General features: G+C 32.3%; 1 protein-coding gene across 1 annotated transcript; it reads left to right on the forward strand.

Annotated features, from left to right (window-relative positions):
- The first annotated feature begins 14,843 nt into the window (after nucleotides 1–14,843).
- On the forward strand, nucleotides 14,844–16,559 carry LOC130949176 (uncharacterized). The gene is made up of 6 exons (XM_057877972.1): nucleotides 14,844–15,263; nucleotides 15,360–15,446; nucleotides 15,537–15,872; nucleotides 15,921–16,049; nucleotides 16,328–16,444; nucleotides 16,521–16,559. The coding sequence occupies exons 1-6, from the start codon at nucleotides 14,844–14,846 to the stop codon at nucleotides 16,557–16,559; spliced, it is 1,128 nt and encodes a 375-aa protein (XP_057733955.1).
- The last annotated feature ends 546 nt before the right edge of the window (nucleotides 16,560–17,105 follow it).

The following is a 17,105-nucleotide window of genomic DNA, read 5'->3' on the forward strand; positions in this document are numbered from 1 at the left end:
CTTATCAGAAGCAGTCTTCCACAAACAAAAGATATTTTTTAGCACTTTCTGTTTGTGGAAGGGTAGTCTTAATATTGCTTGCAGTAGTCATTCGCATAAACATAAGGCTTAATCTGTTAGAACGTTCCCATGTCTTAAGTGCATACTTCTCATCCTCATCATTATCATCAGTGACAACGGGTTTCTCTTCCAAAAGTGACAAGTCAAGATCCAAAAGACCTAAATAGAACTTCACTTGTTCACTCCATTCAGAGAAGTTTAAGCCATTAAATATGGTAACTGATGAAGCTTGCGAATGAATTGAAATACCTGTCATTTAATCATACAATGCTCATATTAATTTTAATTTTGTCATCTACTCAGATTACAGAACATAACAAAGCATATTATAGTTCACTTTTGGGTAAAATTCTATAATATACTAACATACAAAATAAATGCCATATTTATCATACTTGAAGATTAAAATTCTCTGTCAAATACATATACCATATTTGGACAATACATACATCTGACTCAAGAATAATAAATTTTCTCTTTCAAGTCTATTAATAATAGAAGAGATTTTCCTTTGGATAAATCTAATTCTAAAATTAATTAACACATTATTATCTATACTGCCATTTTACGTTATAACTTGGTCACTTTGGTGTACATAAGTAATAAATAGTTGAAATAAATTTAATACTATAAATAAAATATTTATAAATTTTTCATAAAATTACAGTACATTACGTACTCAAAATAATTTCATAATTGTCATCAACACTAAATATAAACTCAAGATTAGATTCATACATGAGTATAATTTATGGTCAAATTAAAATATTCAGAAGAAAACATATAAAATATATACAACCACAAATATGTAGTTTTGATGGCATGAAATTTGAAACCCACTTAATTAAAATTCAATTATAAATAATTAATCAGAAACATCGTAGACATCATAATTAGATCAGAGAAAATCACATACTTTCAAAATACATGATACCACATGTAAACTTATTTTAGCAGAAGCATTAACTAGAATCTTAAAAGTTGTGATTTTCATACTTGGATTGGTTGCCATAATAAGTTTTGATTACGGTAGAATTGAACTTCAAGACTGATTTAGAAGAGTTTTGGTTACGGTAGAGTTGAACTTCAAGACTGGTTTTTCTCCCTTTCCTTTCTTGCAGACGTTCTTCAGGATGACAGTTTCTCAATATTTTTAGTGAGTGAAAACTATAAAGACGTCGTGTATAGAGGCAGAGAGAGGACCACCTTTTTATGTGTTATTATCTTTAAATCTAATGTGTCCATCAAACATTAGAATTAACAAATGAAATTAAATCATTAATAGTTTATAGATAATTACAATTAGGCCACAACAAAAGTTTAAATTACAATAAACTTTCAACATTTTCTTCCTAAAAGTAGTATTTCTATTGGCTTGACATGGTGCTGAATCTTATTGTGAACCAATATAAGATATCGTCATATATTTGAACATGCATGTATCATTCAATGAAACATTAGCTCCCAATTTAAACCAAAAAAAGAAACATTTGATTTCCAAAAAAAAAAAAGCATGTCTCATACTTGGTTGAGTGCAATATCTCATTCTTATTAAGTTCTTTTTGTTTATGCTTTTTGTTACCAAGTTGTAAGATGTGGATAGGAGTCAATTTTAGTAATCATCTTGATTAGCAAGCTAAATTTAAGGCAACATACTAAAATGTAATATAATAATATGACAGAAGTTCAAAAGATAATAACAAAAAGCTAAGTTCTTTTTACTGTTTGATGTTTTACCTATTTCTAATGTTTCTCTTCATTTTGAGTTTGAATATATTGGTATGTGGGATTTGTTAATCTACCTGTTTAATTTTTTTTATCTTTCCTAGTTTTAATTTTACATTTAAACTTTTTTTTTCTTCTTTACAAGGATCAATTATTTTGCAACATACTCCAACTATTAATGCCAATTTCATATTATCAGGTATGACTTTATTCTTTCAAGTTTTGTAATCTCTTCCTTAACTTAAAAAATATAGTTATTATTTACATTATTTTATCAATTATTTTAAAATATAAAAAGGATTTTTTTAGATCACTGTTATCATATTTGTATTTTTGAATATTCATTTTGATTTTTTATATTTCATTATTGATTTAATTTTTGTATATTTTATTTTTTTTCATATTGTTTATTATGCATATTCTTATTAATAAATTCATAATTCATGATTGTTTGTTTAAATAATTATTAGTAGTAGTGGTTAGATTTCTGAAACTTCCGAAGATTATAATTAAGATTAGTAGAAATTAAATTTACTAGAATAAATAACAATATTTTTGTTCAGGTATTTCTTCTTTTAAAATCATGATAAAAAAAACTTTTGAGATTATTTTTCACATAATATGAATTGTTCATTATTATTATTATTATTATTATTATTATTATTATTATTATTATTATTATTATTATTATTATTATTATTATTATTGTTATTTTTTTTTATCAAACTATTTTATATATGTGATAAATTTATCTTTGACTAATTTGGTTTTGTTTATTTACAAATTAGTTTTTGATCAAAGGGGAGACATAAAATATTTAAAATTTTTATGTTTATTATTTACTATTTTACTTTTTATAAAATATATTTAAGAGTAAAGTGTTATTTTTGTCCTCAACGTTTGGGGTAAGTTTTATTTGTGTCCCTAACGTTTAAATCGTCCTATTTGTATTCCTAACGTTTATAAAAGTGATTCAATGTTATCCTACTATCAATTATAGTAACAAATTAGATTATATTTTTCAATTATTCTCACTTGCATGTATTCATTCTCAATTAGGTCTCACTTGGATGTGTTCGATTTTAATATTATACCCATTATTTGTGTTTAAATTCAATTATGTCCCTAGAAAAGTGAATTATGTAAATGTTGTAGGAATTAGTTTCAACTTTTGATGAGCTATTTTTCGGACTGGATCATCGATTCTATCCCAGACATTTGTATTATAACTTCAAGAAGAGATTTTTAAAACTCAAACTAAAGCGTTCATGATGTATAATTGACGGCAGGATAACATTGAATCACTTTTACAAACATTAGGGATACAAATAGGACGATTTAAACGTTAAGGACACAAATAGGATTTATCCCAAACATTGGGGACAAAAACGATACTTTACTCTATATTTAATTAATTTAGTAACTAATTTTTTATTTACATCTGATAACTTGAAAAAAAAATTAAAAAATTAATATTTTTATCAAGATTATTTGACAATTTATTTTTATACTATTAAAATTTAAGATTTAGAGTTTAATATTTGGAATTTACTTTTTAGCCTTTACAGTTAATCAAATACTATTTAAAAATAATAAATACTGTTAGTAGTGTAACTTTTCTCTAATTTGCAAAAAATGAATGAGAAATAATAATTTTAATGTCTAATGGAAGATGAAGAAGATAAGTAAGGGCTGAAATTGCAAACATACATTCCAAACCCTCCTTGAAATGAAACGTATCAATAGATTTGGATCTTGATTCTTTCTTAGCATCTGGTTACTTCAAGCATCTTTCTCTTTTAACCCCTTTACCATCAGTTCGTCACCGCGGATCATAACCTCCCGATTCGGAGCTTTCTCTTGCTTTTTCCCTCTCTGACAGTGATCCATGCATTTGCCTTCCAATTGCTGGCCAGTGTTCATCAACGCTTGCTATTTTTATTCCATGTTTTGTTTTGTTGAAATCCAAATTGTTTCTTTTTGTTTCTAGATTGAATTTCATTACTTGTTTTTCTTGAATCTATTGAAATCTTCTATTAGGGTTTACCTTATTATAATACTCTGTTTTGCAGTAAGAGACAAGATCTTCTGTTTGTTCTCGAATCTTTATACGAAGTCTAGCTATCTCATAAGGCTGAATAGCGATGCATGCGGATAGAGAAGATCCAAACAGGTATGGTGCTGAACATTAGTAGAAAATTCGTCACTTTCAACAATTTTAGTTGTGCCTCATATTCAATTTGGTTTTCTCATCAGAAATTTGTTTTGGTTTTATGTTGCATATCCTTCTTTTTTTTTTTTGAAAAAAAGGCCATGAATGAGTTGAAAAAACAAAAGGAAAAATTAGTTCAAGAACAACATCATTTAGTTTCTCTCTCTCTATCTTTTAAAAGTAATTTTTACATTACACCTATTCATAGATGAAAAAATAGTTTAGACCAGAATTTTGTTCTCATGCAGTCAGCATTAGAACAACTCCTAAAACACAGGCTTAACTTGATCTGTTCAATGTTTGAATTATGTTATTATGGTTAATCTTTTCCCTTAGTTTTTAAAATAAATTTTTGGAAACCATCAATCTTTGTAATTGTATTTATTAACTTGATATTTAGGTTTTTTTTCTTTGCTGGATTTTCGATTTTATTGAAGTATGATCTACCTTTCTATTCAATATATTTCACATTAAATTGTGAAAATTTTAATGTCAATTGAATTTACATGTTATGCCATCTATAATTTTTTTTTAAATTCTTTCTCATATATTTTTCATGTTGTAATTCAATTTTATTGGCTTTTCATTTATATCTAGGCCACATTTCATAATTTTCCATAATCTCTAAAATATGTTGTATAGTAGTTTTGTAAAGTGGTTTCTTAGACTTTAGTTTGAGGAATCGAGCATTATTATAGAAAGGATACATTAATAAGTTGCATTCCTTGTGATATTTAATCTAGTTGATAGCTTCATGTTTGTTTGGATTTCAGAAGTAACTAATTAAAGAGTGGTGGTCCTTTTTAGTCATATTTGCTACTGTTAAAAATCAGTCGTTAGTGAGGGGATGAAGCATTTGGTAACAGGTTATAATGTTCATTAATTCGTTAGTTTTTTTTGGGTATACTTAGTTACTTGGTTTGTTGCTTAAAAGTTTCAGTCTCAACCTCTAATGATACCATTATGTAGGTTTGTAGCAACCCAAGAATATTGGCCCAACAGAAAAGAATGGATTTTTAGATTTTGCCTTTTCAATGGGCAGGTAACCAAATATATTATGCAATATTATATCATGCATGTTAACCCATTAAAGAGGTGGATTAAATCTTTAACTTCGAATGCCTTGTTTTTAATTTATATTCAGTTAGTGGTCTTTTCTACTTTCCTCCTCTTGATACTTTCTTTTGCATGTTAGATAACTTTGATTAGCTAACTCTGAGTTCCTGATCTTTTTAATCTGAAATGTGTGTAGACTACAACAACTCTAATAGACTTGCGAGACTCTTATAAAAGATTGATTTTGATAAGTTATCAATGTATATTCAAAATAAATGAATACAATGTTTACTAATCATACATATAACGATAGTGACTTTGAAAATCCAGCATTTATTGATACGGAAAAACATGATTGGATGTTTACGTAGAATGTTTTGCTTTCACAATGCATCAAGATAACAGCAATTTCTCTTTCAGTATTTCTTTCAAAACTCAGTATTTTTTATGGACATTCAATAACACCTAATATGTGTTTCTTAGTTAATTATCTATTTTTCTGATGTTGATTATAATGCAATTTCATTTAGTTGATTATTGTTCTCTGGTCTTGCTCAATAGGTAATAATGGTAGATTTAAATGTATACACACCCCTCTTTGCTAAATGATTATGTAATATTATGTAATGCATTTTTACCATGCTTTGTTAGACATGAACTAACTTTAGGAATAAAATTAAATATAGGGTGAGAGAGCTCTTCCTCAAGTTTTGTTTCAACTCATGGAGGAGAATTAGGGACAATGTTCTATGTCATTGATGAGCTCAATAATTGCTTGGTGTTGGAGTTGAAAAGAAACAATGTTTAGCTGCTTATAACTGACACCTCATTTGAACAGATTAAATCTTTCTATTTTGTCAATAGAGGGGCATGTGTGCAATTTAGATATGTCAGTTTCAAAATCTTTTTTATTTCATAGTGGAATCACATGAACCAGCCCATCCGGATTCACCTTGATCCTGACTCATATGTGGCCGACCTAATGGACCCAGAAACACTTGATAACATATACAGAGTGTTCCACATAAAGTATAACAGGAATGGTAAGCCTTCATCGCCTGATGTGATGGTTCTATCTGGGTCTGAACCATCTGATAATGAGTTCTCATCAGACACTGATGAAAATGATGATGAAGATGAGACACTGGTACGGGATGATCCTCATAATCCCATAGATTTGTGTGGTGCAAGCAATTCATCAATGGAGGTCAGCAAACAAAGTAATGAAACAAGCGACTTGTTTGACCACGGGTAATGCTAAATGTAACTTTTTTTTTAACTTTTGCATTTTAATATTGTGGTACAGATCGATATCTTTTAATGTGGTGACTAACATGTTTAAAATATCCTGAATCAGAAACACTCCAGATGCTTATTATGAGAAGACCATCACAAATTCGAATTTGAGTCAATCTAGACCGGCAAGTTGATCTCAAAAGAGTGATTTTTTTTTTGCAAACTTATTAAATATTCATTCTGTATCTGTTATTCATTATATATGAAAATACTCTGTTTACCCTAACTATGAATCATTCATTGCAGTATCTGCCTTAGAAATTTGCTGCATATTTAAACTCTCTGGAGATTGTTCAGTTTGGAAGATCACTGGTCCACCTTCCAACGTAGGCAAGAATGTATTCTTTTTCCACTTACTGAAAAGTGGAGGAAGAGATGGAGAATGGAAGTCTAGGGTCGAGTAGAAAGAATGTTGTAGAGTATACAATTTAAAGGAAGGGGACAAGATTACCTTGAAGCTCGACTCCCTACCTAACCGCCAGATAAAGTTGTTGATTGAACGATCTTAGACGTTATAAAAAAAGGCCTCCTATGTATTACTCTGTGTGACACATATTTTGAACTATATGCTAAACTATCTTGGAGATATTTTATTTTCTTATTAATGGAGAAGTAATTATTTAGGTGGTTTGAATAGTTGTTGTAAATGAATATGAAGTATTTGACTATGTTTTTTCTTCTCTTGTATTAACAATTAAATTAGTATAGTCATTTTTTTAAAGTATAATATTAATATTAGATATGAGACTTTTGTCCAAAATATATTAGGTATATTGAATAATTTTATTTTTCAAAAGATTAACAAAACTTTAGTCCCGTGCAAATGCACGGGTCTTCACGCTAGTAATAAATTATTTATGGTTAAAAATTAACAAATTATTTCAAACATCAAATTTTATAACTAACAAAAATTAAAATAGACAAAAATAAAAAATCAAAATTTAGAAAAATCAGCATATTCACCTTAGAATTTTCAAAAATTCCATACTCCACCACAACACATCAAGAACTCAGAATCAGAAAGAACAAGAAGCAGAATCACCAAATTAGAAAAATCAGCATAAACTCATAAATAATTCAAAATCAAAATCATAGCATAAAGTCATAAACATCTCAACCAGAAAAAATTTCAAGATAAACAATGTAGTGAAGTAATGCGTCATAGCACCATCAACTGAGAATAAAAAAAATCAGCAACAAACAAGTGAAGCAACTCAGAAATCATAATAAATAAAATTAACAAATAAGCAGTGACTCGTTCCACACACAACAGAGGAAACAAATAAAAAACTAAAGTGAAAAAGGGAAGAAATCAGTGAAAAAAAAGAAGACCACAAAGATGTTGAGGGACGGCGAAGATTGAAGAACTCACGGTGATGGCGAAGAGCCCACGGCAGCACGGGTATGTTCGCACTTTGCATAGAGTGGTGATTGACACACACACACACACACAGAGAGAGAGAGAGAGAGAGAGAGAGAGAGAGAGAGAGAGAGAGAGAGAGAGAGAGAGAGATCTCGGAGACAGGGCATCTTTGACGACGAGAAAGAGGCGGCCGACGACGGGGAGGACAAAGAAGAGTGGCAGAGTCTAAGACTGAGAGTGAGATAGATTGTGCATTTTGCCATTATGGTGAGACTGAGACTGAGAGTGAGAGAGAAGAGAGAAGAGGAAGCAGAGAAGCTCGGGAAGCCATGCACAGCAACCTCAGACACAGCTTCATTGCCTCCTTCCTCCGCCGCTGCCGTGCTTTGACAAGCACTCCACTCATTCTTCCGTTGCTCTCCAAAGATACCACCATTGTTCTGAGGGTGAGGAGAAGGAAAAGGGGATTGGGGGCATTTGGGGGTTGCGCATTTTGGTTTTATTTTTTTCTTTTTTTTTTTAAATTAAACCAAAACGACACTGTTTGGTGTTGAAGGGGAGAACCGAACTTTAAAAAAAACCGACCAGTCCATCCGGTTCATCGGTTAACCACCGGTTTGGCCAGTTTTTTCACTGTTTTTTGCAGGCCGATTTTAGGTATTGACCGGACCGGCTAAATGACTGGTTCCTGGTTAACCCAGTCAAACCGGCCAGTCCGGTCCAATTTTCAGAACCAGACTTTCAAGGTACGATTAGATCGCATTCTTTAGAGAGATATTTGTCTTCACACTTAGTTGTTATAGGGTTTATGATAATATTCTCTTAGAATACAAAACCTATGAATTTTTTATTTAGCAATAATAAAAAATTCTCAACTCTTTTTGAAAAAAATAGGACACACACTTTTTTGTTCTTTCTGTTATATCAAATAAAATAGTGACTAATTATAAGGTTCTGAAAACCGGTTTAAACTGATCGAATCATGAATAGCTGCAAAAAACGAATCAGACAGATACCAAAACTGCCGATTTCAAAAATCGCTATTGAACCGTCAAACTGGTCGGGAACTGATCGGTCAAACCGAATCGTAACCCCCGATTTTTTGAATAAGGAAGCAAACATCATCGTTTCATTGTGCTGTACCTTAATTCAGCCTAACCAAACTCTAGACTCCACATCTAGAATGTGCTTTCTGCCTCAGTGCCTCTCTTATCACACTCAGTCCAAGGCTCCTCTCATTGAGCTCCTGGTCCTCCCTCACCTTCGTCCAGCCACTACTTACTCCCTCACTTCCCCTCCATCACGCAGCAGCCATCGCAACCTTCTTTCCCTTCCATCGTGCAGCCACCATGCAAACGTGAAAGCCTCTGTTGTGCAGGCACACCATCACCAGTGCTAGTTCTGTTCCACCGCAGCCACTGTCCCGTTCGAAGCCCGTTCGAAGGTGCTCCTTGTCTCAGTGTCTCTCTCTTGCGTGATCTGTTCAAGGCTTCTTCTAGCTTCTAGGTAATTTTTTTAACTATAATTGAATAATTTTTTTATTCTGTGAAGTTCTATGAACTGTGAACTGTGATTTTTTATTTTTCTGTGAATTGTGAATTATGAACTTTGTTGAATAATTATGAATAATTATTGTTAGTTAAGTTGTGAACTTTGTCGTTGTTACTTGTTACTGGGTTGAATAATTATTGAATAATTTTGATAAATTATTGTTAATTTGATAAATTATTGTTTTGGTGCTGTTCTTGACTTTTTAATTCTTAAATTGTTGTGTTGTTCTTGATCTTTTGATAATTTGTTAATTTTATAAATTGTTCTTGTTGTGATTTGTTGTTCTTGATTTGATAAATTGTTTTGGTTTGTTGTTCTTAATTTTATAAATTGTTCTTCTTGTGGTTTGTTGTTCTTGACTTTTTAATTCTTAGATTGTTGTGTTGTGTTGTTTGTGCTTTAGTAATCGGCTCTTCGTTTAGGTTTGTCTCTTCGTTCATTCATTCAACTTTGTTGATTCTGTTTAACATGTTGCATCTGCTTATTTGTGGTGGTTTCATTTGAATGGATAATGTTAATCCTATTATACTACTACATTCACACTATTCTTCTTCCTATTATGATTCAAAAAGAGAATCGTTATGAAGGTATCAGTGCTAAGCCTGAAAGAGAAATGAAAGAGAGAAGCATTCTCTGATATTACAAAACTCAGAGACAGACAAGAGAAGGTTGAGAGATTACTTTCATTCTATAAATCATCCAAGGGAGATTCCTTCTAAGAATCTACTACTCATGTAAGAGGAAGGGCCAATATACAGGATGCTTCATTGATTATGGATAGCCTTGATCAATAGAGCTTAGATGACATTACTACGTCCAGAATAAGAACCAATATTAGATCAAAGTTCATTTTTGAAACCAATATTGGACAGTATATTCTAGCTATAGAGTTTTTGACAAGTTAAAAGGGAAGGAGCACCCCAATGATGTCCTTGAAATGCCACTTTCTCTAGAAAAATTCAGTTATACTAAAAATATTAATGATTTGTTATCTCTCACTATCAGTCATTATATGTACTGCATTTTTGAATTATTAAAGTAGGTCAAGTACTAAAAAATGTGGGAAAATATTAAACAATTATTCTTCACATACAAGCATTTTTTCCATACAAGTCTTTACAAGTCATTTATATTCACGTGTTTCATACCGTTATTGCACGTTCTTCTTCTTCCTCTTACTGCACATTCGTTATTTTTCTTCTTCGTTATCGTCGTCATCAATACCACTGCTTCCTCATCCTCCTCTTCTTCCTTTTTTTTCATTGGAATTTCTTCTCCTCCTTTCTTTTTCTCTTTCTCCTCCATTATTAGTTATCTCGTTGTTGAAGATAACGAATAATTCAGGTTCAGATGGTCAATTGAACCAGAATAAAATTGATTATTGTTTTGAATCAAATCAAGTGGTTGAGTTGTGGTTCAATTCGAAAAAAAATACAGCATTAGAGGAAATATTTTTCTGTATATGCAGTAAATTTGGGTATAACACGAAGATATTTGGGTGTAACATGAAGATATTTGGGTGTATTTTTTAGAATTTTAGGTGTATTTTTATTCTGATAAGTTCTGCATAATTCAAAACTCTTCTTCTTCCTCCTCCTCATCTTCTACTGCTTCTTCCTTTTTTTTCATCATCATCACCATCTTCTTCTTTTTTTTTCTTATTCATCTTTTACTTTTTGTTTTACCTTCTCAAGTTTCTTCTTGTTTTACTCTCTTAATAAGAATAAAAATAAAAAAAACAAACAAAGAAGAAGAAGAAACACATAATGCTATAAAATTACTTGGAAGAGGATGAACTTACATTGATTTAACTAAAAGAAAGAAATAAGGAAAAAATGTAGCTTTAAAGGAAATATTTTTCTATATATGCAGCAAATTTGGATGTAACACGAAGATATTTAGGTGTATTTTTATTCTGGTAAGTTCTGCATAATTCAAAATTTTTCATCTTCCTCCTCCTCATCTTCTGCTGCTTCTTTTTTCATCATCATCATCTTTTTTTTCTTATTCATATTTTTCTTTTTGTTTTACCTTCTCAAGTTTCTTCTTGTTGTATTCTTTTAACAAGTATTCTTTTAACAAGAATAAAAACAAAAAAAAATCAAACAAAGAAGAAGAAGAAACACATAATGGTACAAAATTACTTGGAAGAGGATGAACTTACATTCATTTAACTAAAAGAAAGAAAGAAATAAGGAAAAAAAGAAGAAAAAATGCAGTATTAGAGGAAATATTTTTCTATATTTGCAGCAAATTTGGGTGTATTTTTAAGAATTTGGGGGTATTTTTATTCTGATAAGTTCTGCATAATTCAAAACTCTTCCTCTTCCTCCTCCACATCTTCTATATTTCTTCTTCTTCATCTTCTTATTTCGTTTTCCTATAATTCTTCTTGGGAGAAAAAATCAAACAAAGAAGGAAAAAAATTTATAATATTGTAAAATCAATAGAAAGAAGAGGAGAAAAAAATGCAGCAACAATAACAACAATAAAAAAATGACGATGAGGATGAAACACGCGAAGAAGAAGGAGGAGAAATGCAAAGAAAAAGGAGAAGAAGGAAGAGGAAGAGGAGGAGCGCAAAGTGCGCTATGAAAACCATTGAGTAGCGCGCGTGTTTACACGTTCGTATGGGTGAACTTGTTTTTTATTGGGTTTATCCTAACTTGTATGATTTGTAAACCAAAATGACTTATATGTGTAGCACTTCTCAATATTAAAATAAAATGCCAATGATAGATGACAAAATATATTAATTATCAATGTATTAACTATTAAACAATTATATATTATAGCAATAAATATATTCCATAATTTTTTTTGTGTTGATGATTTATTAATTTTTTTTGTGTTAATGTTTTATAATTTATTTATTATTTTATTTTAAAATAATTTTTTCGATTAATCACAATTAAATTTATTAGACTAATAAACTAATAAATAAATGAGTAAAGCGATTCGATTCTCATAACCTTGATATACATGGTAAGAAGCAATTTAAAATAGAGGCACAAAGCAAGCAAAGTCACATATATTCTCAATAGGTGTGACTATTCCTTCATTTCTAATCAGTACAAATAGTACCGTGTAGTTTTAAAACAATTAAAACGGTTTATAACGGTTCTTTTTGTTTTATTAAACTATTGATAAAATCATTATTAATATAATAAATTTGTAAATATATTTTAATCTCTCACTATATATATATATATATATATATATATATATATATATATATTGTGTCACTAAAATTAAACATCCTTTTAGTATAAATTTTAAGATTCTAACGAAATAATAAATGTTTAAATATTAAACATATACGTTATATGCTAGAACCAAAAAAATTATATACATTATTTGTACTCATTCTAATTTCATGAATATTTTACGAGAATGAAACTTCTAAAATTTTCGATTGGAGCAGCATCACTCTTATATTCATATAGGTGAAATCCTTAGATAAATAATATTATCATTTTATTAAGAGTTTTAACTCACCTTTTTTATTAATTTATTGTAAATAGTACTAAATCCTATACTTCAATGTTCCAATTCATAGTTGTCAGAACCGAACTGATAATCGATCTGGTCAAACTACTGACTTATTAATTTATTGGTTCAACCGATGAGTTACTGGTTGAACTGACAAAACCAGTCCTACGTAAATAAAAAAAAATAGATAAAAGTACATCCGAATTTTCACACAGAGTACAGATGTACTCCTCAATTTTTTAATGAGTCATTTGCACACATGAATAGAAAACTCCATTGTCAATTCTAACCTTCCGTGGCCTGAGTAAATTTTTCGGCGGTAGTGGAGGTCAGGTGACACGGTATTGTATGATGTGGCCAATTTGAGGTGACACTGTGGAAAATAGAAATATTCATTATGAAATATGTTGAATTTTTTTTAAAAAGAAAAAGTTTTACAAGTCTCTTCATTATCTTCGTTTTCATATTTCAGTGTTGAATGAAAACATGCCCTAGCAGAGAGTAAGCATAGTAAATTTCTGAGCACTTTGCAGTTCATTCATTGCAGTTCGTCGTTTGCGTTACATTCTGAAGACAAAAGCGGTAGGGCAAAAGCGTGGAAGTCCAAACGCAAGCTTGTGCGAAGGAGGAGAGTTCAGAATCAGACGCGATCAAAAGGTAATGCTTCCTTCCTTCACATGTATCTGTGTTATGATATGAAAATGCATCAATTTGGTTATTCTAAAGTTTGATAGAGGAATTTTTGATAAACAGATGGCAAATCATATAACCTTTGTGTATTATCACAAGGGAAGATTTGAGAGAAACATGAATGGGGTTCTAAAATATGTTGGAGGGGAGATTGCTGTGATTCCTAAGGCGAATGTGGAAACTCTAAATACATTTTTTATGGTGGGGTTATTTAAGGATTTGAGGTATGTCTTGTTCAAAGATTTTTACTGGGCGGAGAATGAGGTATCAAATGGTTTGCATTTAATTAGGCTTGACAGTGATGTAGTCCAAATGTATGAATTTGGTATTGAAAATGGAAGAATATGCCATGTTTATTGGGATCATATTGTTGATTTACCTGAGGAAGTTGAAGTGGTAAACATTGTAGATGATAAGCCATGCCTAACTACAAATACCGTTGAACAACCTACACCATAAGAAACCCCAAGAAGAAGAAGTAAGATGGCAATCCACAAAAAGCCTACCTCGAAAAAGTTGTATGTTAAGAAGGCCAATAAGGAAAACAAAATCAACCAAAGTTGCAATAAAACTCAGAACCCAGCATCTCCCAATCATTCTCCTACAACCCAACCAATGTCACAATCCGAAATCCCAAACGTCAACTGAAACACGACCCAGCAGCAAAGTGAAACAGAAGTCCCACCTCCTAATAATTCACATCAAGAAGGTCAGAATGAAGTGCCCACCCAGTAATGTGAGAATAGTCAGAAGAATAGAAGAGCATCGTATAAGAGGCCAGCACCGACTGGTCAAAGGTTTGTTCAAGGAGGAAGGAATGAGGCACCAAAGATCTTTATTCCTCATGTGGAGCCTGATTCCTCTAATTCAGATGATGATAGTGACTCCGACCCTGACTACTATCAGTATGAATCTGAAGATTTACATAGTCCAATGCCATTCGATTGTGAGGATGATTATGATAGTGAACAGGGTGTGTGGCCTCAGGAAAATCTAACAGCACCATTTGGCCAAGTTCATCTGGAGCTTGGGATGGAGTTTGCTACCATGGATGAGTTTAAGAGATCCGTGAGGAAGTACAATATTCAAATAGGAAGAAGCATCAAGTTCAACAGGGTTGAGCCTACCAAATGTAAGGCGATTTGTTGGGATGAGAATTGTCCCTGGAACATTTACTGCTCTAGGTCAAACAAGCCGAGGAGTTATCAGGTGAAGACATTTGTGGATTAGCACGTCTGTGCTAGAAGATATAATAATAAATCTATGGATAGGGTGTGGGTTACTGAGATGCTAGAAGAAAAAATTAGAGACCAAAGGGAAATCACTTGTGCGGAGGCCGAAACTTGGTTTAAAAAAGAGTTTAATGTAGCAATTAATTATAAGAAGATCCATAGAGCCATGAAAAAGGCAAGGAAAAATATAGAAGGATCGGAGAGAGAAAAATATGCTGAGTTGAGGGACTATCTTAACCAAATACTACTGTCAAATCTAGGCTCAACAGTGCACTTGGATACCATTCTAATGCCTGACTCGTTGCCCTTGTTCAAGAGAGTTTACATTTCTTTTGAGGCATGTAAGAAGGGTTTTGTCTTAGGGTGTAGACCTTTCATTGGCCTTGATGGCACATTCTTAAAGGGCTTCTATGGAGGACAGCTACTCACTGCAATAGGTCAAGATGCGAACAACCAGATTTTTCCAATTGCTTATGCTGTGATGTTAGAAACTAGAGATAATTGGAAATGGTTCTTGGATCATTTAAACAATGACTTGGGTAACTACATGGTTCATGGTTGGAACTTCATTAGTGACCAACAAAGGGTATGCAGTTAGTTGTTGTTAACATGGTTGAAACTTCAATTGTATTAACCACTGACATATTAATTGAACATGGTCTGATTTCGACTATGCAACAAGTTATGCCTGGAGTTCATCATTGCTTCTGTGCTATGCATATTTGGAATAATTTCACAAAGAGATGGAAGGACAAATAACTCAAAGGGGGTAATGTGGGAGTGTTGCCGAGCCACCACAACTCAAGAATTTGATGCTGCAATGTTGAGACTGCAACGGATCAATACTTGAGCATGGGAGTATCTGAACAAGCTTGATCTGAAGAACTGGACAAAGGCTAACTTCAGTGAGTGGCCGAAGGTTGACAATGTTACTAACAACAACTGCGAGACATTCAATGGTAAGATTGTGAAATACAGAGGTAAACCCATCATCACTATGTTAGAGGAAGTAAGGACATATGTAATGAGAATCGTGGCTAGAAATAAAAAAATCCTATCTGGATATATTGGAACGGTTGCTCCAAGACAGTTAAGTAGGCTTGAGAGAGAAAAGGAGGAGACCAATAAATGGACTCCCACCTGGTCTGGAGACGATGCTGAAGATATATATGAGGTTGAGAAGCATCCAACTAAAGTAACTGTTGATTTGGGTAATTAGAAATGTACTTGCAGATTCTGGCAGCTTACAGGCTTACCTTGTAGGCATGCTTGTGCTGCACTCGCTCTTAGAGGTCGCAAGCCAGAGGAGCAGATCCACGACTGGCTTGGAATGCATGCATACAACACAGCTTATCAAATGAATATTAATCATGTGCCAAGTAGAGAATTCTGGGATAAAGCTGATGGCTACCCTCCTCTGCCTCCCCACTATAAAAAGCCAATTGGAAGGCCCCCAAAAAAAAAGAAGAAGAGATAAGAATGAACAAAGACCAAACTCTAACCCTCACAAACTTAAGAGAAATTATGGTGTAACTATATGTAATTACTGTGGACAGGTATGACTATAGCCCAATAGTTAATGTTCTCACTTTAGTGACTATTAATTGACAATTTAGAATTAGTTATACTCACTTAAACTTTTTTTTGTAGTCCGGTCATAACAATAGGACTTGTCAACAAAAGAAGGATGATACTCTGGATGAGGAAGTTGCTCTAGTAGCAAAGGCAGCAGCTGCAGCAGCAAAATCACAAAACCAACCAAAACAGGTGATGTGGTAGGTCATATTAGAATAAACATAATATGAACTACATGTTCCGTTACCACCTGAGTTTTTTTTTTCAGAACACTGGAGAGCCAACATCAGAAGTCAATGTTGCCTAGCCTCCATCTAACAATTCTGGTTCAAGTGTTAGGGTTTAGCTAATGGTCAGCTCTGATACAATGAATGCTGCAAGTCCTTCTTTGAGAGAAAGGTTCCAGCAATTTATGCCCACACCAGGCCTGACCCGACAACCCATGAGTGGCCCAAGACCCTCACCACTAGCCCCTAGTTTGAGTGGCCCAAATGCAAGTAGTTCAAGTGCAAAAGGTGGTCCAACTGCTAAAAGTGGTCCTAAGCCAAAAATTGACCCTAAACAAAAAAATGTTCCAAGTGCAAAAGTGGTAAAGGGTGGCTCAGGTGAAAAGGGTGTAACTAGTACACAACCAATAGGTGGAAGAAAATCAGCAAATAGAATTGAAAAAATGGTTGCAACTCAAAATTAGTTGCTTTGGACAAAGGAGTTTTTTGGCTTTGGTGTTCTCATTTGGACTTGCAGATTTATGATTGGAGTTTAAAAAATTGTTGCTATCATTTAGGGCTATGTTTATGGTATTGTAATTTAGACATGTACTTCTGTGGTTTGGATTTAGCTGATTAATATTTTG

The sequence above is a fragment of the Arachis stenosperma genome, chromosome 9 (assembly GCF_014773155.1).
Source record: "Arachis stenosperma cultivar V10309 chromosome 9, arast.V10309.gnm1.PFL2, whole genome shotgun sequence".
Classification (NCBI taxonomy): domain Eukaryota; kingdom Viridiplantae; phylum Streptophyta; class Magnoliopsida; order Fabales; family Fabaceae; genus Arachis; species Arachis stenosperma.

Coding starts and splice junctions, on each gene's coding strand:
- LOC130949176 (XM_057877972.1), top strand. CDS start 14,844: ATGAAAAAGGCAAGGAAAAATATAGAAGGATCGGAGAGAGAAAAATAT. Junction 15,447..15,536: donor GGACAAATAACTCAAAGGGG/GTAATGTGGGAG, acceptor TGAGCATGGGAG/TATCTGAACAAGCTTGATCT. Junction 15,873..15,920: donor TTGAGAAGCATCCAACTAAA/GTAACTGTTGAT, acceptor AGATTCTGGCAG/CTTACAGGCTTACCTTGTAG.